Here is a 24,569-nt window from a genome sequence, read left to right as displayed (position 1 = left end):
AAAATGAACATATATATATATATATATATATATATGAACATAATATAAGGGTCATTTAAAACCCTCGCCACTCAAGATTGCTTGTCCTCAAGCAACTTCAAATTAGAATGTGTGTTAACAGTATTTTATTTTATTAGTACTTCCCTAATAAGTGCAACCACTGGACACCCAAAATGGCATTGGTATCCTTAATATCAACATCAAAGTCATATGTGACTGTATAATTGCCTAAAACAATGCTCAGCTATGAAATTAATTTGAATAAGAGCCATAGAGAAGCCATCTACTACTACCACATTAAAACCCTCAAAGTTCTCCCACCAAAGCTGAATCGATGAAGTTGTGAGTTGCCCCATTGTCCACTAATATTGTGACTTGTTGCCCCTACAAGACTCCCCATAATCTGAAGGAACTGTACCTGGAAGTACTCGAAAGTGTAGGAATGCTCCCTCCTTTCACCTCCTTTGTTGAATGCTCATCTGCCTCTATTTGCTCTCCATCTGAGTCACCCTTCTCATAACCATTAGCTCCTCCTAACTTCTCCTCCTCACCATCTGAAACTACCTCTACGTAACGTACTTTCCCTTTTTCCAAAAACCTGTGGCAAAGCCCCCAAGAATCCTTGCAAGAAAAGCGTAGCTTCTTCCTACGTAGCTCATTTCTAGCCTCATAATTACAAACATTTTTTACATACCAAAAGCATGCATCGTGCAAAAAAAAATTTGCTTTAAGTGTGTATGCTTATCCATTTCAATGATCAAATTTCCTGACTTCTGAGAATACTTATATTGACATCTGAATGTTGGTGCGATTTTTTTCTTGCTGGTTGCTTCCAAATAATGACTATTGGTGGATAACTTAATTGCAATACTGCAGACTATTCATTCTTGTCATGCTATCAAAATTATGAGATTTGCTGAAAAACTGAAGAAGTAGACAATCTCAAGTGAACTAAAATGGAAAGAGTAAAATAAACAGCCCAACTCCATTCAATAAAAGAGGGAGAGTTCCTCAAAGAATAGGAATACCTCAACTCTTATCTCCTTTCAATTTATAATTTCAAAAATTATTTATAGATATTCTAGTTTTATGAACTTACAGTCAGAGTGTTTCATCATTTCTGGCAAATACAATCATGACAGAATTGCTGAGAAGTCCAGAAAAAAGACATAAATGCAAAGCACAGAAAGAATGTAGAAATGAATTTGCAAAACCATTCTATCTCAAACATTACAAAAGTATTTTTCCACCAATCCAACCGTAAGATTCTCATAATTCAGAAGTATTCAGAGTTATCTAAACAGATGCGAGATAAATTGCAAAAAACTTATCACATAACTATATAATCCACACAGAAAGAAGATAAACAATCAAAGGAATTATGGCATACCTTGTCATCCAATCCTTGGAATAAGATTATGGGACATGAAAGTTTATCAACAAAATTGAGAGGTGATCGCTCATAGAGTAATGATTCATCCTCACCTGACAATTAGAACATGGTTAATCGGAAAAATTGTAAGCAACATATATTTTTGTGCACACAGATGCAGAAGAATTCCAACTTAACAATAAAAATAAAAAAATCACTCTTAACCAAATGATGATGATGAAGCATACCAACAAGACTGTCAGTATAATATGATTCAAACTTGTGAGTGTCAGCCTTCAACAGTGACAAATCAGCAACCTATTCCATAATTGTCATTTGATTAGCTCAAAGTGGTATTGGATATTGAATGTCATCTTATTAAAAAAAACTTATTTGCAAAAATACAAGTAGAGACAAGGTTGGAGAAATCAGTGAGAGACACAAGAGAAGAAAAGCATATGAATCTAAACAACGTATTGACGGAGAAAAATGTTACTATTAATTTTCAGCATATGCAATTTTAAAGAGTTTACATGTTCGGCAAAACAAATAGTACTAATTAAAAATTTTAAAACAGTCCAATTCTTCAATTCTTGTTTTTTGAAATATGAAAAACAAGGTGAATTAAAAGTGCTAAAATACAAAAAACAGGAATTTATATGTAAAAATCAAATTTTCAAGATTTGAGCAGGTTTTTGAAAAACCTGAAACCTGATGTTGATGTGACAGATTGACACTGATTATGTATGTATGTATATAGACACACACATATAGGCATGCATATACATATAGGTATATATGTATTCATGTATTCTACATACATGTATGGTATATGTATGTATATATATATAAATACATATACCATACATATGTGTGTGTGTGCGCATGCATGTGCGTGCGCGTGTGTGTGCGAATGCACGTGCGTGTGTGTGCGTGTGCGCTCACATGTGTGTGTGGATGAGGTTGTGCTTAAATGACAAGTCCATAAAGCTCTAAAGATGGTGATCCATGTTCAAATCCCTAAAGTGACATATTAAGTTGGAATTCCCAGTGGTGGCTCTTGGATTTCTGTTGTGGCTTCTACATTAAATAAACTTATATGTATTATCAACAGGGAGCATTGGAGGCAACAGGGCCCGCAGAGTTGGGATATAGGAAAAGCCAATTTTCATAATTTTACCACTTTTAACCAAACTCCAAATTCTTTTCGACCTGGCACAGCCCAAAACAATTTTTATTTTTTTCACTTTTTATTATAAACATGGAGCATTGGAGACAACAGGCCCCAGCAGAGTTGGGATCTAGGAAAAGCCAATTTTCATAATTTTACCACTTTTAACCAAACTCCAAATTCTTTTTAGAAACAAGCACTTTTTGGGTTAGCTAGGGCTTTTTTTTTTTGACATTTCTTGTTGTTTTAACAAATGAAAATGTTTTCTTTAATATATTTTTTTTAAATTCTCTTATTTGTTTCACGGTCCTCCTGGTTTACCTGAGTTGTGCCCTGCCAAAACCCAAGCCATATCTGACCTGAGATCTGAGCCCAGGCTGACTGGTTTGGGTTCAGAGGGTATACCAGCAGGGCCTAGTATCATAGTTTTCATCGCTCTTCCAACATTCAAACCAGACATATCAATTGTCATTCCATTTTATTTGATTATTCAACAGCAAAATGTTGGATGCATGGATTAGAAATATATTCACTGAGATGAACCTCAGAAGTGTTCAGAAAATCATAATCAATGATGTTCAATTGACTAAGCAATTAAATGGTGGCAGTTCCATGTCTACTCACTGTCTGCACTTAAATGGTGACTCAGTTTACTAGTCAGATAAATTTTCCATATCCAAGGAAAAATAAAATTTGCCGTGCCACCGTACTTCCAGTTTCTGTACCCAAATCGGCAACTTTGCTTTTTTGCAGTGATGGTTAAAGTGAATTTGCAGAAGTAACCTTATTATCGAATCCTCAACTTTGTTGCATCACAACCACTTTTAGTGGCAAAAGTTGAACTCTAGAACACTGTTATACCACTCATAAACTTCACTTCTCAGCTGTGCTCGGTCATGCCACCTAGTGGATGATCTTTGTTACATTATGTTGATACTTATGAAATTTTGATAATGTAAAATAGCTATACTCAATATCAAAATAGGGACAGCAGTAAAAGACTGGTTCCTGGAATTTTTGAAATCAGAAAAGAGAGGATGCAAACAGAATTGAATGATCAAGGGAAAATAAATTGTAATCCTATAACACAGCTTAACTGAAGAGATAATAAACAAGAACAAAGCACTTACTCCATATAAAGAAGCCCCAGCTCTAAATGTTTCCCTAAACACAAGTGCAGCCAAAGTTGTATAGCCTCCAGCTGATCTCCCCGTTATGCATAGCCGCTCCCCATCTACTCGCCCAGTAGTCACCTAGACAAATGCCAGGAGCAACAAGAATACGTATAAACTACAAAAAAGAATCTGAATGGAAAAGGTTACTGCACTCTGGATCAAGAGAATTCAAAAGAATTTTACCAGAAACTCTGCACAGCTACAACAATCATCAACATCAACAACACCCCAGGAGCCAATAAGCCTTTCTCGATATGCCCTGCCATAACCTTGAAACAGAAAAGTACTTCATTAATATCAGTCAATAAGGTAAAATGAGAAGATAAATGATGCCGAGTTCAAAAAATGTTCATGTATGCCATATGGCATCTTCATTTGAAACCGGATCTACCAAACAAAGATTCTCAAGTTCATTTCATTATCGTAGCTGATAACCTAAGTTACAAAAAGGCAGGAGCACTCCCTAAAACATTTTTCTTTTTCACTCTTAAAGGCATTTTAAAAGGAGATGGACTTATTTTAGCTAATTTATAATAGACTGAAGGAATGATAACTCCACGTTTGTGTGAAGCATTTCTGGATTTAACTGCATGGAGTTATTCATTTTGAGCCTCACTAATGGATTCACCATCAGGGAAAACAAGCAAAGCTTGAGAGGTGAAATAAAAAATGATCTAGGTGCAAATATGCTACTACAAAGGAAACATAGAAAGTATAAGAAAAAAAACTCAGTTTATTAATCAGCCAAATAATAATGAGACTAGAAAATTTTAAAAAGGGTAGAAACAAAAAGAAATGTCAAAAAGAAGATGAACGTAGTGCCTCTTTTTGATTGATTAGCTTATGTGGGCTCTACCCTTGTTCTCCCAACAAGGATATAATTTATTTCCATGAAGGGGCTACGGTTTAGTAGCAAAAAACAAACATAATAATAAATAATATACAGGTGTAGATTTCCATTAAAGGTTGTTGCATCCCCAAACATAAAGAGTCTTGTCTTTGTGGAATTTTCTTAGCTGATTCTTGTCTTGGGCACACTCTTGCAAGATGTCCATGTTCATGATGTATTTTGCATCTGAACGGAATGCTTTCATAGTCAATTTGCTGTTACATATATTATTGAGTGTACTTCCAGTATCATTTTGTCAGGTAATCTGTCTTCACATAGATCGTAGCATAGTTAAAGACCCTTGGCTTCATAGTAATCTCTGAAATGATGATATATTCTTTGATGGCTCTGTTTATTCTCAAAAGTAGTATTTCTTGTCAAAATTCCCTCGGGACATCAGTCAACGAAAATTGTTTATCGTTAATGATAGTGGTTGAGGACTGCTGCTCACAGACAATATCCACCCAAATAAATGCACATGAAGGAACTTCATAATATCCCTTTTGCCAATGCAATTTCCCACTATCTAAATAGGCTTTGGCTCAACAATCTTCTATATTAGCTCCTGTCATGTCCCCTACTTGATCATTATATATATAAAACCTAAATGAAATAATTATTATTAATATAATAATTATTAATGAAAGATTAATTGAAATTATTAAATACTTGTTTATTTATTAATTAATTAATATTCATTAATAATAAGATTCTGAAAATATTCAAATAAGAATAAATCATATATTACAGTGATTGCCAAAGATTCATAAGAATGAGTATGTTGTAAATTGACGAAGATAAAGTAAGAAATAAGAAGTGACAAAGGACAGCGATTCATGTTATAGACAGGCAGCGATTCCATGGTCTAAGACAAGAGTTTGATAATATGATTGAATCAGAGTTCTCACAGATCTGTAATAGTTCAGACAATAATATTATATGGCATGATAGTGACAGTTAAGGGAGTTGAAGCGTGAACAAGCCTGATCATAGCAGCAAGGCAATGATCTCATACCATAAGCGAATTCTCTTCAAGCAAGCCTAGCGACTTCATATTTTAAGTGATTAATATCACAACTAATTACAATGTGCAGTGATTATATTTTAATCAAAGCAGCGGTAATGAAAGAGTATGTTAAAGTTTATAGAACGGATGTCTATTAAAGGGTGTGATCTGTTTTATTAAAGAAGTAACTCTTCTTTTAATAGAGAGGCAGATTAATATACGACTTATGAAAGAAAACAAATCTTGCAAATAACAATTAATTAAGTGATGCGGTTTATGGTATTGATTAGTAATGATTTCTTCTAATAAAGGAATGCAATTAAAATGGGAAGTTATGCAATTAAAGGGATAGTATTAAGTTATGTCTTCTCTATTCAAAATGTTACGATCCTTTGATATAGAGATTTATATAGAGATAAATTTTAGAGTATGCTGGGGTGAGTGTGTGAGGGAAATAAAGAAGAATATTAGCATACACCAGCATTGATTTGGTGCAAAGAAGAATGTATGAGCAATAGAGATGTATAATCAGATTTTGTGAAAAATACATGAAAAGAGGAAGGAAGATTAAAAAAAAGAATAAGAGAAGATAGAGAAAGAGGAAATAAGGAGTACATCAGCAGTCACATTGACCAGGTAATAATATGAGGCTGGTGATATTATTAATGCACTTTTATAATATTAATATGATTTAATACATTAATACAACTTAATATTATTAATCTAAGTTACTGATTCAGGTATGGATACGGATTCGCAGATTCGGCAAAGTTTTTTTTTCTTGGGTACGGGTACGGGTACGTCCGTACACACACACACACACACACACACACATATATATATATATATGTCATATATTATATATATGTTCAAACATACAAATATGAAACATACAATGTAACTTTTCCATACAATGATACATAAATGATAATAGATAAATGATACATAGTTGTTTTTTAATTGTTTTTTTGACTTTTATGATCCGTGGGCCCTATTTTTGGGAACCCACGAGCCTTGGTTCTCCCAGATCCGCTTGGGTTCTCCTTGGGTTCCACCCGGGTCCTGCCCAGGTGGTCGGGTTCTCTGTGGGTCCATGGCCCGGGTCCTACCCAGGTGGTCAGATTCTCTGTGGGTCCTGCCACGGACCCACAGAGTCCTGCCATGGACCCACAGAGAACCCGGCCACCTGGGTAAGACCGGGTGGAACCCAAGGAGGACCAGTCTCGGACCAGGACTCGGACCCAACCTTTTTCCCCAAGAACCGGTATCTCAATTAGTAATATAATATTATTAAATACAATAGGTGGTTATTCATATAATTAAATATTGTTAATACAATTACAAGATGATGCTGATAATGTAATATAATATTGTTAATTCAATACAAGTAATATGACATAAGAAGAGGAATATAAAAGGAAGCCACTGCAGATCAGAAAGGGAAAAGGAATAATATAATGGTTATAAATATAGATATTAATATAATAATTATAATTATTATAATACCTTTTAGAAACTACTCTGCAGTAATACATAATAATTCATAAAACTAGTAATTAATAAATATGTAATTGATTTATAAATGAATCAGAATAAGATTAATTATCTAGTATGGTAAATTAGCAAGTACTTGATAGACTATAGAAAGAAAGAATATCACAGATTGGATTCATGTTAAGATAGACTTGATGTTGATGTATGTGGTTAGCAGCGGGAGATATCCCAAAGCTATTAATACACTGTTTTATATTTGCTAGATGAGCCGACCTTGATGAAGCAATTCATATATTAAATATGAAATGAATTTAATTAATTAATGCATGAGTCATGTTGTTAAGGGCCGACCCTTTGTGAAAGGGTACCACTCATGTATATATATATGAGGTGCGACCTCATTCACTCAATGATTTGATTATTCATTTGAATACAAGAGCAGTCCAAGTAAATAGCAGACCAGATCGAATAATAGAAGAGTCGTTAGCATACCAAGACAAGTAGGTTTGTTCATAGGAAATGTGCTCGGGGGAGACGATAACAAGATATTGTCTACGGTTGGGAAGGCAACAAATCTGAGTCGTTGCCTGTGGTTAAACGAGCACCCAGTTAACATTTTTGTTGGCTTACATCTTTGATCTGAAACTCAACATGGTATCAAAGCCAGGTTCAAGGGGAAATTCCGATCAGATTTGGCTAAGCAGATGAAATGAGGTTAATCTGTCACAAAATTGCAGAAGTTCATTAACCTATGGCTAGGCGATCCATATCTGGTAGTTGCAGAGAGAAAAGGAAATGACAGTTTTATAGTCCAATATGCAAACTGTGAAGATTCCTCAAAAATTGTGTGGAGTCCTTCTTGATGCGTTGCTTCTCTAGTGAAGGCGGACGAAGGTATTGTTGGGACTGAATTGGCACTACTGGAATCGAAATAATACCCTTTTCACCGCAATCACTTGGAAGGCTTCACTTATGAATTCTCATTGTTTCTGTATTCTGGTCGAGTCCATTATTGGCATATATTACCTTGAGATACAATATCCTTTGTCATTGCTATATCCTCAGATTCATATATTTCGTTCGGGCCTATGCTAAGGGAGGTTCAAATAAATATATTTCGTTCGGGCATATATTACCTTGAGATACAATATCCTTTGTCATTGCTATATCCTCAGATTCATATATTTCGTTCGGGCCTATGCTAAGGGAGGTTCAAATAAATACTCTCAGAGGATATCAAAGTCCTAAAATATATAGTACAATTGATAACAGTGAATGCATAATCATGGTGAAAGAGGATGAACATTGACTTCTCGTGGAGATTATTGGGCTATCATGATTTATAAGTAGCGATAATTTTATTTCTGAAATTGCCTTTTACGGGAATATACTTGCGATGAGTATTGTTGATGAATTCATTTATCAATAGAAGCAAATGGAGGAGTTCCGCTACCGAGATCATGTCCACTTGAGCACTTCAACTACTGGCGGAGGGAGTCGGAACCTAACACCAACGTTGTTCTATGCTTTGACGATTCATTAGCGGATACGGGATTTCATTGCTTGGGCAAACTATGGCCTACATCAGTTGTTAGCGGGAATTCTATCTGTTTATGAAAGTTTTCGGTTCGCACCCATATTCGGACCTGAGTATAGCGACTATCATTTGGAGTGACTCCAAATTTGCTCGTGGTTGGGTAGCCTTCCGCTTTCACCACTCACCAATCGGAGCCTATTGCATAGGAATAGATGAACTAGCTGCAATGCGTATTGAGAGCTGATTCAAAGGTCTTGAACAAGAGTCGCATTCTTGAATGGTGTTTTTTAAAATGGAGTGGACTCTGAAAGAAAGAGGAGTATACAGATTGCAATATGTTAAAGCTGCTATAAGAGTGGTATGATTGTTTTGAAGGATCTGAGTATGCAGAAAAATCAATCCGAAGCTATATTCCTCAGATCTGTGGTGTAAAGAGATAAGTATTTCATGCTTGAATAATGTTCATGATTTTTTATGTAGTTATTAATTCTTGCTATAACATTGAGATAGTGAATCTTGTATACTTATAGCATTGACATTTATTTGGGATAGTTTGAACCATTAGTAACCTCTCTCTAATGCTTCCAGGACGGATCGAGGAGCAAGAGAGTGATGAGAGATTACATAAGAGGAAGAGCTTGAGGCACCCTGTGTGGAAGTCATGCCGACTGAAGGAATGATCAAACTTGGGGTCATAGCTTGCAGCCATGGGTCTGAGTTGGTGGCTAGAGACATCTCTTGAAGAGGAAGAACCTATCCAGGTTGTCATTGTGATCAATTACTACGAAGAGGAAATTAAAATCCAAGGATTCAAGGCTTGAGTTGAGAGCATGTCCGTGAAAAGGATTAAGGTTATGGAGGGGAGTTCACTTCTAGGGGACTTCATTGCAATCTTTGAGGCAAGGATGAAGAGGGAGTTTTGTGACTCACTAAGAAGAAGTGAAGGTTGCAATGTTGCAAGGTCAAGTGCTAAATCCTTGAGAGACCTCTTCAACTGTTGAGAACAAAATTGCATAAGACAGTCAATCTGAATTTGACATTGGTAGCTCCGCAAACCTATTTAAAATAGAGTGGTTTGGGATAAGGTCGAGAAGGACAGTCCTGAACTCTCAGTAGTACCGATGGTGTTTGTTGGAAACCATTCCTCTAAGGCAAGCATTGTAGGCAACCTTGGACAAGGAGTTCAAGAGGTTGATGCAAGAGCTTGAAGCTTCAGAGGGAGCCACATCATCATGAAGACTTGTTGTGCATTCTTCTCCGTGAGAGAAGTTTGAGGTATCAGCCCTTGTTGTGCATTCTTCTCTGTGAAAGAAGTTTGAGGTATTAGCCCTTGTTGTGCATTCTTCTCCATGAGAGAAGTTTGAGGTATCAGCCCTTGTTGTGCATTCTTCTCTGTGAGAGAAGTTTGAGGTTCCAGCCCTCGTTCCACCCTCTAAGTATGGTGGATCCACCCTCTGCAAGTAGGCATGGTAGATGTCATGTGAGAGACTCCATGACTTAGCAATTGTGTTTATTCACCCTCTGGGAGTAGCCACGGTGAATTGCATGATGAAATGACAACATCACGATGAGATGATAAGCTTCTTTCATACACATGAGTGTAGTCATTGTGTTAGTCATTACGATGAGGTGATGTGACTTGTAGATATCAAGAAGGATATCTCCCTGGCTAAAGAGGGAGTGTTGATGTATGTGGTTAGCAGCAGGAGATATCCCAAAGCTATTAATACACTATGTTTTATATTTGCTAGATGAGCTGACCTTGATGAAGCAATTCATATATTAAATATGAAATGAATTTAATTAATTAATGCATGAGTCATATTGTTAAGGGTCGACCCTTTGTTAAAGGGTACCACTCATGTATATATATATGAGGTGTGACCTCATTCACTCAATGATTCGATTATTCATTTGAATACAAGAGCAGTCGAAGTAAATAGCAGAGCAGATCGAATAATAGAAGAGTCGTTAGCATACCAAGACAAGTAGGTCTGTTCATAGGAAATGTGCTCGGGGGAGACGATAACAAGATATCGTCTACAGTTGGGAAGGCAACAGATCTGAGTCGTTGCCTGTGGTTCAACGAGCACCCAGTTAACATTTCTGTTGGCTTACATCTCTGATCTGAAATTCAACACTTGACTCTTAATCAAGTCAGTTTAAGTCACAAGTACACAGAAGTAGATTAACTATGGTTAAAACAGGTCTAAACCTAGTAGGGGACATTACAGTTCCATTGTTGGCCTGTTATTTCATATAATATGGTGTGATTAATTGCTCCCTTGTCAAGGGCATTCCTACTAGCGATTCTCATTTTGTTGCTCACTCTTATTGATACATAATTTACATTTTTTGTTGATATGGTTCCCACAGTAAATTTCCAAGACAGAAACAATAAAAATTGGTAAAGCAGATTGCTTTTACATAACATAGCACCATTGTTCTGATTCTATCATCTTGCAATGCTTTCCTCTTCTGAAATAATAGTATGGCATGGCTCACTATTTGTGCCAAGAGCAGACAGACCCACTTTGCCCCTCACAGGGCATTTCATCTAGCAAGGAAAACAACCTCAGTTCAACTGGCATGTTTAGTATTGGCTGGATCGTTGAGAATAAATATGGGTACATGCTGATTGTTCTTGCATATTCTTACGAGATCTTGCTAGGAGAAAGAGTATTATATGTCTTCCAATAATCATAACATCTAATAAGTGTACCAGCTTGGGCTGTATCCACTGAGAAAATGAAGAGATTTAAGATGTAAGAAAGATGTTCTTGGATCCAAATGTTGTTGAAATGAGCAAAATAAAGGATGATGAACCATGGGTTCTAATTGTGCAATGAAAATAAGCCCTGTCAAGTCAAACTTTTGGAGCCACAAAAAACAATCCACATAGACCATCAAGATAAGTCATCAAGCAAGAATACGAGAACTAAATTAGAGAAACCTTGGAGATGGGTTACAAGTTTCAATATTTCCTAATAGAAATAAACACAGTGGCTGACTGCAATAGGGTGATAAGTGAATAGAGAACAAACAAGTTCATTCTGTAACACAGCAAGATTTGTCCCTATAGGGAAGTTAAGGTGGGTACATATTGTATTACATCAAATTATTTATATCTAAGCATTACATATTTTAAGATCCACTGCTATCCTAACTCCTTATTCCTAACTTTATTTAATTCTCTATTTCCTAACAAGTACAAATGCAAGATGAATATTAAGATTGCTACTAATAAACTTGAATCCTTCCCCAAGATCGTTTTCCAACTTCTCACTTACCCAAATCTATATGGATAAGAAAGGAGAACTATAACAAATGTCTAGGAACTAATGTAGGATCTTTTCTTGAAACCAATTCAAAAGCATTTAGCCAAAAATTTGTACAAGATGTCAGATTAAAACAATTCACAGACAAATAAGTCTAATAAGAGCGTTGGGAACTTAGAATGTGTAAAAAGTCAATTGATTAGTCCCTACTAGGGCTTAGCATAAAGGATGCTATCATGAGTTAGCAAAGTCAGTACAATAAAACTAGTACACCACAAAATCTTTCAACATATCAAACAAAGAGGCAGAAAGCACCAGTGCTCCCTCCATAGTTGACGTCAACAAATGCCCACCCTCTGCTTGTCCAATATTGGATTCCCAAATCCAATCCTCCTTGTGCCTCAGATGTTGGACCCCCTTAAACATAAAATGCAATGCTGTGTGTTAGCAACAGAACAAAGAGAACTGAAAAGCACCATAGCCCTTTACTGTTGAAATAAACTAGAAAAAACATATTTTAGTTACAATGCAACGACGCAAAATTACAAACTAGACAAGAAATCTTATACACATTATAACTCCAGCTCTAATATAAATATCTAATAACAGCTCCCTTCCAAGTTAGAATGAAAAGGCAGAAACCATATTGATAAACTACTGACATGCTCACATATATTCTTCTAAATGCATATCCTTGTCACTAGAGTATTGCTTTAAGTGCAAAGTCAGAAGAGAACTTGCATAAGAATAAGAAAAGGCAATCCTAGCTTCAGTTATAGCAGCTGTCTTAAATTAATATAATTAGACAATATAATCTACTATACATTCATTTTGAAATGGACAAATAAACTTGCATGGTAACACTTTTTGTGCTAATAAAAATTCAAGCCATGTCACTGATCCATCAAATAATATACTATACATACATGTTGAGATGGCCAAATGAATAATCAGAATTGACTATTTGTGCTACCAGAAATCCAAACCATGTCATTGATACATCAAATAATCTAAGAAAGCATAAGCATTATATCTTTTGCAATGGCTGAGAATATTTGTGCCAATTCCTTAATATATATCTATGGAGCATTTCAGTTGTCAGCATGAGCTGATAAAGCTCATAACCAACAACATATGCCAAGAGATTGACAATAAAGTAAACACATCTTGTTTATGCCTTATGCATGTCTAAGCAGTACTCAAATCAAAATGTAACCATTTACACAGAAACGGATTAAAATGAATAAGATCAGTACATATTTAAAAAACAAATGGTCTCAAACTCAATTAAGAATTTGAGTCCTGCAGAAAAAAGTCACAATCCATGACAAATGACTTGTTGAAAACTTTTTGGCAGCTGAATATGTATATTTGAGCTCAAGTTATAGAAAAAAGTTGTCCCAATTTTGTTAGCATTTTCAAAATTCAAAATTGTTCGACTCAGAGAAGGCTGAAAATATTTCCAACAAAGTTTCCCAGATCGAAAACAGTACCAGTAAAATTATCAGCAGAAAGAAATAATAATTACAAAATAACGAAATTTAAAAAAGAAAAGAAAAGAACATTTTCAGCTATTTTTATATCTTTCTAATCTAATGGGTGATTTCACCATTAGAAAATCTACAGTTTTATAGACATGAACTGAAAAAATTTTAACTTTTTCAAGGCTACCTATACTTACCAGTTACCACAATTCCATACAAATTAATTTCTTTACACTCTACTACCATTGTAACGATTCCATTGTAAGATACCCAACTCTATTTCTGCCCTGAATTCTGAGTTTAGGTTTGAATGTTAGTCTTTGACCATCGTATGCAAACAGGTGGATTGAATTTTTTTTTGTTGTTTACCAATACAATATGAAATTTGAATAAAAAACATAAACTAACAATGGACTGATGATAAATTGCAGACTTCTGATTTTTATTGCAGCAAACACTAAAACCAAAATTTGAACAATTTATAACATCCAGAATCAGAAGTGGCATACCAAGAGTCCTGCACTGATTTGGGAAGGGCTTATTTATTGTCAAAACTGATGAATTGAGCAATACAGGAGCTTCCAAGTGAAGACAATGGTTCCAATGCTATTTATTAGCTATAACTATAATTATCAAAAACTTTTATTGCAATAACAGGTAGAACTGAAGCTAATTCCTCCAAGTAGCCAAGCAAGGTGACCAAATTGAGACTGGAGAAACCTTTATTTAATTATTTGCTCCTGCTAACAATGAGATTTCAACCATTTTCCAACCCTAAATACTGAAGATTGCTGCTGCAGGTGCCACGTGGGCCTCTAGGGAGGTACAGCTGGCATAAAGGGTGTAAGAAACCCCAATTCAATTGCAACAAATCTAATTTGTATCTTCTGAATAAGATTTCTGCCTCCTCACTTACCAATATGAATTATCAAAACAAATTCAACCACCAATCTGCTCAAAAAGCTGATAAATCAATGTAACTTCTTCCACACACAGGCTGGGGTATCGCCCAACCTGAAAATTCTTCAAGAGTATTCGTTCTTGAAGAGGAATACTGCTGCAATCTCTGTGACCAGAGCTCTGCCTCAATTTGTAATGAAGAAAAATAACCAAGAATGATGAAAAATTACATCCAAATGCCTTTTAAAAGGCTCCAAACCCTAGGTCGTCACTTTTAGAGTTTCTATGATTTTACTTTATTATTTTTTAATAAAATACAAGTCTTCCTTTAAAAATCGACCCCTTAGGCATTATATTTTATTATTATAATGTTTTCCCCTTTTTATTACAACATTTTATGCCTCAAACGCCTAGGAAAAAGGGGCCCAGCTTATTATAAGTTATTTTATTATAAAGTGATTATAATATCACACTCATAAAATGCAATCCGAGACTTAGATCCGAATTCTGTCTGAAGCACTAAGGTCACCAATGCCACCTGAGTCCTGCAGGCTAACTAGCAAATCCTCCTTAAAAATAGGAACTCGCCCTAAAAAATAAGAACCTCACTCCAAACTCCAGAAACTGCTTGTTGACATGTCTAAAATCGCATCACTACGGTTCCATCCGGCCAACGCAGAATAGAATACTAAGAATCCTATCCTCTCTTGAAATAAGGAAATCCCTAGTGTTGTTTTTAATTGATCAATGGGGATTACCTCAATGTTTCGGTTGTCAGGGCTTGACTGCAGGATAACTTAGTGGTTTGATGTGTTTTGCTGGAAACACAAAGGGGACTAAAGGTTAGATGAACGACTTTCGAGTGAGTTCCCTAAAGTTTAACAGTCTTATATCCGTTGATTTCAGTTGGATTGATACTAACTCAGCTTGACTGTATGGTTTTTTCTTGGTAAAAAAAAGGAAAAAGAGGAAAGGGGAAAAGAGAGAGAGAAAATCAGATTAATTATCTAAGATAACATGTTAAGGAAAACAGATAGAAACCTCCAAAAAAACAGATTTAACATTATCAGCTATTAAAGCACAATGTTGTAAAAATCTAGTGCAATCTTCAAAGGGAACTAAATTTTCATGCTACTAAACATAAATGCAGAATTTTGACATTCATTCACTTGATGTTTAACAACTGAACTGAGCATATCAATGAGTTCAAACTAACCATGCAGGGGGAGTGACAATCAGCCAGTCCTTAATGGTATGAACACCGAGGCTTCTATCAAATGCTTATCCTAATAATACTATCTGAAAATAAAAGACATAACAAGAATAATTAAATGGTGAAGAAGGAGACCATGCACTCACAAAGAAATGAAACAGCTTTAATTTTCCATTAATCCTGCATAAATTTTGCTAGAGCTTCAGCAACAATCTTAGACTTCTTACAAAAATAAGGAAAAACCAGCTCCTTTAAATAGAGTTTCAGAATTAGATGAATGGCCAAGATTTAAACAAAACAAGTGGCCCAGATTCATCTGTACAAAATAGTACCCATGCCCATAAATAAGAGGTAAATATCAACAACCACCCAAGGAGGAACAATAACTACCTAAAAAAAGGTAATTAATAACTACCAACAGCAGCTCAAAAAGTGCACATGCACGGAGCTCAAAATTTACAGCTAACTTGGCAGTTAAACATGAACTTTATGGGCAAAAGTGCCTTTTTAGATTTTAGAAGGAAATATGCATTTTATGAAGGCACTTTTTCCTTTTCAGCTGCAAATCCCTTTTCTAGAAATTCATCCTCGGCACTCAAATAGTCCTTCCAAAGGTCTCGACCTGCCGCTCGTTCTGCACGAACATACTCTTGAAACTTGATGCACAGCTGGAACAGCACCATGAACTAAGGCATAGGAGGATGACATATCTTATATTGCATGCCTTCTAAATGATGATCTACGTGCTTTAAACCATCTTTCTAATCGGACCGATGAGCCTCAAAACATAAAATATCTGAATGCAATTTACTGGCAAAATCCAGGTCCTCCGTGGAGTAGGCAATCTTATCCATTCTCAATCTATCCTCCCAGTCCAGATGCATTACGTCATCAGACAAACTACTTTTCCAACCCAAAACCATTGATCGGAGGATTGTCCCACCAAGGTCTCTCATGTCCTTCAAAATTTCCTCGCATTCCACCTACTCTTTGTTAATGGTATCTTTTGTTTCGCTCTTCATGGTGATGGTCCAATACCATTCTTTAAAAATGTTGATGTTATAGAGATCCAGGATGGCGGACAATGTAGGAATTTGCGCATGGGTCCAAAAAAGAGCCCTTATGAGGGGAAGAGTTGTAGCAACTACCTCATGAACCCTGAGGCATTCCCGCTTCACTTCGAACAGCTTGACCAAAATGGTCTCCCGATGGTTTGCCATTTCCTTTACATCTTCAATGATTAGCTCTCCCCTTTCTTTAATGCTTCGAATCCATTCCTTGACAGCCTTGGTGGTATCCCGTACTCCTTCAAAATCTGTTGTTGTCCTTTGCACCAATGCTGATGGGGGAACATGGGATTCAGGGGCATGATGCAACAGTCTCAGTAACTGATCGATATACCCCACGGCCTACTCAGCACGAACTCGATACATGTTTCTCTCAGCAGTTATCTCTTCGAGTTGCCTGAGCATGTTTTGCACGGAGTCCTTGAACTCCTCCCTTTCCTAATCTTTGGTGGCTCGCCCGATCGGGACGGTTGTAATGCTATAATCGGCCAGTGCAATTTGATTTGCTGGCTTATCGACAGGCGGGGTAGCGATATGAATGGTACAGTTCCTTTGCTCGTCCTTGGTTATTCGGGAGTAGGTCTTAGGCCTTTTCTTCCCTTTGGACTTTGTTTCCCCTATGCGAGAGAAAATGTCCTCCAAGTCAATAGGTGGCTTGGTGGTTGCCTTCCGCTGTGCTCGAGCAACTAACCAATCTTAAGGTATGGTCTGCCTGGATGCTATGGTCAAATTCCCACTCTGCCCTTTAAATGTTTAAGGTGGTTCATTGCATATCTAACTGATCTGTTATGGGAGGAGTGGAGGAAGTGTCCAGTCCTTTGCTTATAGCTGAGTTCTCCCCTACTGTTGACGTGTCTGAAATCGCATTGCTGCAAACTCCATACAGCCAACGCAAAATAGAATAACCAGCTGAGTATCCTATCCTCTCTTGAGATAAGGAAGTCCCTAATGCTATTTTTTATATTTGATCAAAGGGGACAACCTCAAGGTTTCTTTTGTCAGGTCTTGACTGCGGGATTACTCAGTGGTTTGATGTGTTTTTGCTAGAAACACAAGGGGACTTACGATTTGCAACAAACTGGTTTACTGTGATTCTCGAATTACGCAATAAAGAGCAAAAGGAAAGGGTTCAGGAAGCCTAAGGACAAGGATGATAACAAATGATGCAATGGGTAGACAGATTTTGATAAACCAGTTCTTGTTTTGCCAGAGATAACCTCACAACTAGACAAAAATGGTGCAAGCTCCAAGGGATGAAAGATTTTCAGACCGGAGACACCCGTTTTAGGCACCCAATTCTGGCGCAGCCTAAGACGAACACCTACAGTTGAACTAAGCACAGTTTGGGTTCAGACTAACCATGCACGGTGACCTACAATCAGCAAACCCCCAATGGTATGAACCAAAAATGCATCAAATACGCCTCCACACTTCACCATTAAAATCCCTGCACTCTAAAATTAAACAGCTGAAAGAAACCATGCAAACAGACCAAAACAAAGACAACAAACACCATATTTCAATGTTCATATATTTGCTTCAACTGCCATTACAACAATTTCTACATCATCTCTAGGCTACTGCTAAGATCTAACCTATTCTAACTCTAAAATCTAACTATCTAACTGAAATCTCTAACCCTCTAACCCTCTAACAATCTCCAATTATCTAACACTATACAAAAGAAAGGCCTCTGCCTTTTATAGATATTACCAAGCTTGAAAAACTCGGATTTTGCAATAAATCGGCAAGGCCAAAAAATTTAAAAAACTCGGGACCCGCCAAAACTCGGCAAAACTCGGCAACTTTATCGAACATTTGAAAATACATTTTTTTTTTATATATAATTCAAAAACACACATTTACACCAAATTTGTATAACATATATGATTTCCATGATATATAAATCAAATTTTTTTGGTAATACATAGCAACAAATGCAAGTATCATAGCATAAACCAAAAACCAAGTGCAACATATGTATAAGAGTTCAATACATATCAACGTATCATAGTGACAGTCTCATAGAGTTATAGAGTCATAAACCACAAAACAAGAACCTCTGAAATTCTGATTACATATCAAGTTCAAAGTTTGGTATCAATGAAAATAAGAAATCATAAATTGCGTCTACGACTAAAGCTCAAAACAGATTGTGGCCGCTGGGTGGGTGGTGCTGAAGTAGTGGCAACATCCTCAACACTAACAGGTGCCTCTGCTGCATGATCAACCTCCTGCTCCTCCTCACGTGCTGCCACTTCCGCATCCCATTCCTCTCCTGCCCTCTCCAACTCACTCAGCTGCTCATTAGTAAGGAATGGATCCAAATCATTATCAACATCATCAGGAGAAGCAACCCATTCTGCTGCATATGGATCAATGTCATCCAAGTCAAGTGCTTCATGTGAATCTTGCCCTAGCACCTTCTTCTCATGTAATCGAATGTTGTACCGCACATAGACAAGATCATTCAAGCGTTGTTGAGTCAACCTATTGCGCTTTTTTGTGTGGATGTTCTCAAAAACACTCCAGTTGCGCTCACAACCAGAAGCACTACAAGGCTGTGATAATATGCGGATGGCAAGCTTTTGAAGATTAGGCGTTGTGGCACCATAATCTTCCCACCACAAATCTGCAAGGATACAAAATGTGATTTATAACTTGTAAAGATTTCAATAATCTTAAAGAGAGAAATAAATGGTAAAAATTAAACATATGCTTTTTTTTACCTGGTCGTAAGGTGGCTCTCCTACGTTTGCAATCAGGTGAAGAAAACAATTCCCCTAAGGCCTTCTTATAACTCTGCAACTCATCAAGTATCAGGTCTCGAAGGATCTCATCATCAACTAATCTCCGAATGCATGTGTCAAGGCCAATTCTAACCTCTGCATCTGCTCTGAAACTCGAAGAGTAAAAAAACTTGGGATTCAAGAAGTAGGCAGCAGCATGAATATGTTGGTGGAGTTGATGGTTCCACCTCCGATCAATTATGCGCCATATGGGTTCATACTTGGTCTTGTTTGACCCATACAAGTGTTGAATCGCCTCTTTGGCCTTATCCATGGCCTCATATAGATACCCCATGGAGTTATGATCCCCATCCACCATTCGTAGCACCCTCACCAACGGTTCCGACACCTAGATATAAAAAATCTAACAAAATCAGCAGATTGAAATATTAGAAAATTAAATAATAAATCATCAATTAAAGTTTCAAAACTTACATTGATGATCTCCTCCACTATCTTGGCAAAATTAGTATCAAAAATGGCAATCAAAACCTTCTCTGCTTCAGGCTTTGTAGCATAAGGACTCCCCAACCATCTTTCACTCACGAACATCCGCTTCAGGTTGGGCAATGTAGCAAGTATGCTCTGCAAGGTGAGGAAATTGGTAGCAAAGCGTGTGACCCCCGACCGCACAAGATCCTTACCTTCAGTGTGCTCTCTCATAAGATTCAGGACCCATGTGTGATTGTAGATGTATTTGGTGATATTCCTTCCATCTTCAACCACTTTCTTTACCCAACTTAGTTTCCCTATGTCCTCAAGGAGCAAGTCAAGACAATGGGCAGCACAAGGGCTCCAAAATAATGTCGGATGTCTAGCCATTAGAAGTTTGCCGGCTGCCACATATGCAGCTGCATTATCAGTCACAACTTGGATGACATTCTGCACTCCCACATCCATCACCACTTCATCCAACATGTTGCACAAGGTCTCCGCATTCTTCACTTCATTGGAGGCATCAATTGATTTTAAAAATACTAACTGTCCTCCTGAAGCAACTAGAAAGTTGATGAGTGTCCTGTTCCTACCATCTGTCCATCCATCAGAAAGAATGGTGCAGCCATTCTTTTCCCAAATAGTCCTTTGCTCTTCCACTAATGCATGAGTGTTTTGGACCTCATCCTGCAATAACGGTCCACTTACCTCGTAACGGCTAGGGGATTTGAACCCCTTACCTGCCACAGTCAACGCGGTGACCAATTGGTCCCAAGATGGACTAGAAATAGCATTGAACGGAACATCGTTGTAGATAAAAAATCTAGCACACGCCACCTTGGCTTGTTGGTGAGCCTCTTTATTCCATGCAGTGCCAAGCAATCCAGGTTGTGCACCAGGAGTGTTACGTGGAATAAAGAAGTTTTCCATGTTGCTGTCCAAAGTTCCCTTTGCTCGTATCCGTGGCCCAAGGGAAGAACCAGATGTCCCCACATCTGTATGTGACCCCATGGAACTCAAATCTGCCCTTGGGGCTGCCATTGCCTCTGTTGTTCTCTTTTTTGTTGCCTTCCTTTGATCATATGCTTCAAGCGTTGCTATTGCATCTCTCGTAGCCTCTTCAGTACATTCCGTACAGCTTGTGGTATCTCGGCATTGAATTTTTGCAAGGTGATATTTGAACCTATTAATGCCACCTTTTACAATTTTTTTGCAATGGTTGCAAAAAACATCTCCTCGTTTTGGACCTGGTCTCCCATGTTTCCAACAAGGGTCTCTCTTTTTGCCACCAACTTTAACTGTAGAAGCTGAATCCATTTTCTTTCAAAAAGATGTGGAAAAGAACCTAGCAAAAGAGAGGCAACATTTAGAGATAAATAACATTGTTACCAAAAAAAATCACAAACATCCAAAAATTACAATAACTGTATAACTGTATTTTATTTACAGTCATCTATTAATAGATGACTCTCTAAAATTAAAATTTTTAATTGGTTGTGTATTTTTTTAAGTTTTTAACTTCAAATTTAAATTTAAATGAAATACTTTAATACACATTGACATTACACAGTTGACAGTCATTTCAAATGACTATGAGTATTTCACAATTGACTGTGTAATACACAGTCATTAATTACAATGTACATTAATGATTAATGTATTACACAATCATCAGTCATTTGAAAATGACTATGTATTACACAGTCATTTCAAAATTTCAAATGACCGTGTATTACACAGTCATCAATCATTTGAAAATGATTGTGTATTACACAGTCATCAGTCATTTGAAATTTTGAAATGACTGTAATGACTGTGTATTACACAGTCATTTGAAAATGACTGTGTAATACACAGTCATTTCTCATTTGAAATGACTATAATGACTGTGTAATACACAGTCATTTGGAAATGACTGTGTATTACATAGTCATTTCAAATGACTGATGACTGTGTAATACACAGTCATTTGAAAATGAATGTGTATTACACAGTCATTTGAAATGACTATGACTGTGTAATGATGACTGTGTAATACACAGTCATTTGAAATGACTGTGACTGTGTAATGATGACTGTGTAATACACAATCATTTGAAAATTTGAAATGACTGTGTATTACACAGTCATTTGAAAATTGAAATGACTGTGACTGTGTAATACACAGTCATTTGAAATGACTGTGACTGTGTAATACACAGTCATTTGAAAATTTGAAATGACTGTGTATTACACAATCATTTGAAAATTGAAATGACTGTGATTGTGTAATGATGACTGTGTAATACACAGTCATTTGAAAATTTGAAATGACTGTGTATTACACAGTCATTTGAAATGACTGTGACTGTGTAATACACAGTCATTTTGAAATGACTGTGTATTACACAGTCATTTGAAATGACTGTGACTGTGTAATACACAGTCATTTTCAAATGACTGTGTATTACACAGTCATTTCAAATGACTGATGACTGTGTAATACACAGTCATTTGAAATGACTGTAATTACTAATGATTGTGTATTACACAGTCATTTGAAATGACTGTGACTGTGTAATACACAGTCATTTGAAATGACTAAGACTGTGTAATACACAGTCATTTTCAAATGACTGTGTATTACACAGTCTTAGTCATTCGAAATAAAACAATACAAAAAGATACCTGGTCGTGCGTGCAAATGCAAACAATACACAGTCATTTTGATTGTGTAATACACAGTCATTTCAAATGACTGTGTATTACACAGTCAAAATGACTGTGTATTCGAAATAAAACAATACAAAAAGATCATGAATAAACAAGTAAAAACCTGGTCGCGCGTGCAAATGCAAACCCTACTGCAAATCGCGTGGCGTTTTTTGCCTTCTGGAGTCGCGCGAGCCGCGAAATGGAATAAAGACTTCGGTTTTTATTTTGCCTGCGACTTAAGTCGCGTTTTTCTCGCATTTTGTGCCGCGTTTCGGGCGGGTTTTGGCCTTTAACGGCGAGTATTTGCCAAAAAAATCGGGGCGAGTATATAAAAAAATCACCCCGAGTATTTTCGCGATTAACTCGCGCGGCATTATAGATCGCGATTACTCGCGAGTTTTTGAATTGCTCGCCGAGTTTTGCAAGTATGGATATTACAATTTTGAATCGAAGGCTAGGATAGACTACATCCAAGGGTTGCAACTTGTCATCCAAAAGCTGGCAGCTTTATCCTATGCCTAATTAATTCTTAGTTATCCAACCAACAAATATCTCAACTACCTGCCACTTTGGCTTTAATTCAAGTTTATCCGGTTTTCTTGATGGTTGGAAATAGTTATCCACAAAAATATCTTTGCACAGGACCCATAGGCAGTTTACAATAAAGTCGTTTCAGTTTTAAAACTGAATTTCTGGACTTAAATCCAATTGTGTGCTTTTTTTGAGAATGCATATTTTGAGTGTTCTTTTGCTTTTTGTCTTTAATCTTGCTGGTGAACTTCAACTCTGTGGTTCAGGTTGTGGTGCGCTTCCCAATGCTTCATCACTTTGATCCTGCATTGCATCTTTCTCCTCCAGCTTCCAACGCTTGGCCTTGGATTGCGATCCTTCCTTGATTTGTGTTTGAAGCCTTCTCTTGGTTCTTCGATGACGTCCTGCGATCAATCAACCAATTTCACTTCATTAAATTAATTTGAAAAATTAATTAATTAATTTAACAAATGTTAAATTTAATTACGACGTCTGGCTTGAGAAGCTCTTTGTGAGATGTATCTTGAAAATGCTTCTCCTTTCTCTTCAAATGTGAAATCTGATCCTTGGTCTTGATAGTGTTTGGGGGATTTACTTCTGCATGATTTTACCTTTGGAGTCTTGGGCGTTTGAAAACTTCTTATAGCGCAACTCTGGAGGTTTGAAGAGCTCCTGCAGATTTTAAAATCCTAACACTCATGCCTTTTCTGGCGAATTTCAGAGAATAGGAGGGGGGGGGTTGCAGACTTTAAACTTCACATCTCCATTTTCTAAATTATGAACTCTGCGTTTTCGCGTTTTGTCTAATAAACTTTATGTGCTGCGCTCTTCGGATTAATGGGGATCTATCAATTTCACATTCCTTATATTTGGGCCTATGCGTCGGGATTCTGGGCACTATGGCAAATTTCGGACCTTGGAGGGGTTTATTCCAGCTAAAGGGTAATTTTCGGACCATTAAACACTTCTGCAAATTCGGAGTTTCAAGGCGTTTTGGTGCCCAAAGGCATTTTTGGATCATTTGGACGTTTTTGCAACTCTTCCAAATATTAAATTTCGGCCCCATGGTCCGAAATTGATGTTTTGGGCAAAATTTGGAGCTCTTGGGGTTTCTTACAAACCTGTTAAGCATTTTTTGGCAAACTGGGAGTATTTTCGAAGCTAAACGCGTTTTGGCAAATTTGATATATATTTGAAATTTCGGAGCTATTTCACCCTTTGCAAATTGCAGAGTGTTTGAATGAATTTAAACGCTTTTTCACGATTGGGGATATTTCGGATGCTTTAGACGTTTTGCAAAAAACTTCGGAGTTTTTGGATGCTTCGCAACTTAGAAAGTTTTCGGACCCTATCGCCATTTGTAAAAAAAACTTCGGACTAAAACGCATTTTGGCAAATTCGGAGCATTTGAACCCTTTTTGCGAACTCTATCATTTTCGGACCTAAAGCACCTTTTTGCAAATTTAAAAAAAAACTTCGAATTTCGGCCCTAGGGTCCGAAATTGGTGTTTTTAAGTGAAATTCGGACCTGAAG

General features: G+C 36.8%; 1 protein-coding gene across 2 annotated transcripts in view; it reads right to left on the bottom strand.

The window, feature by feature from the left end:
• Window positions 1-24,569, bottom strand: part of LOC131039098 (uncharacterized) — a 208,775-nt gene that overhangs the window by 26,968 nt on the left and 157,238 nt on the right. For both annotated transcript variants that reach the window (XM_057971752.1, XM_057971751.1), the window contains exons 12-16: window positions 12,238-12,339; window positions 3,902-3,987; window positions 3,674-3,796; window positions 1,621-1,690; window positions 1,391-1,485 (exon numbers count right to left, since the gene is read on the bottom strand). In XM_057971752.1, the coding sequence (XP_057827735.1) occupies window positions 1,391-1,485; window positions 1,621-1,690; window positions 3,674-3,796; window positions 3,902-3,987; window positions 12,238-12,339 (476 nt within the window). The remainder of the gene's footprint in view (window positions 1-1,390; window positions 1,486-1,620; window positions 1,691-3,673; window positions 3,797-3,901; window positions 3,988-12,237; window positions 12,340-24,569) is intronic.

Source organism: Cryptomeria japonica, chromosome 10, assembly GCF_030272615.1.
Source record: "Cryptomeria japonica chromosome 10, Sugi_1.0, whole genome shotgun sequence".
Lineage (NCBI taxonomy): Eukaryota > Viridiplantae > Streptophyta > Pinopsida > Cupressales > Cupressaceae > Cryptomeria > Cryptomeria japonica.
This window is presented reverse-complemented; position numbering and strand designations above follow the sequence as displayed.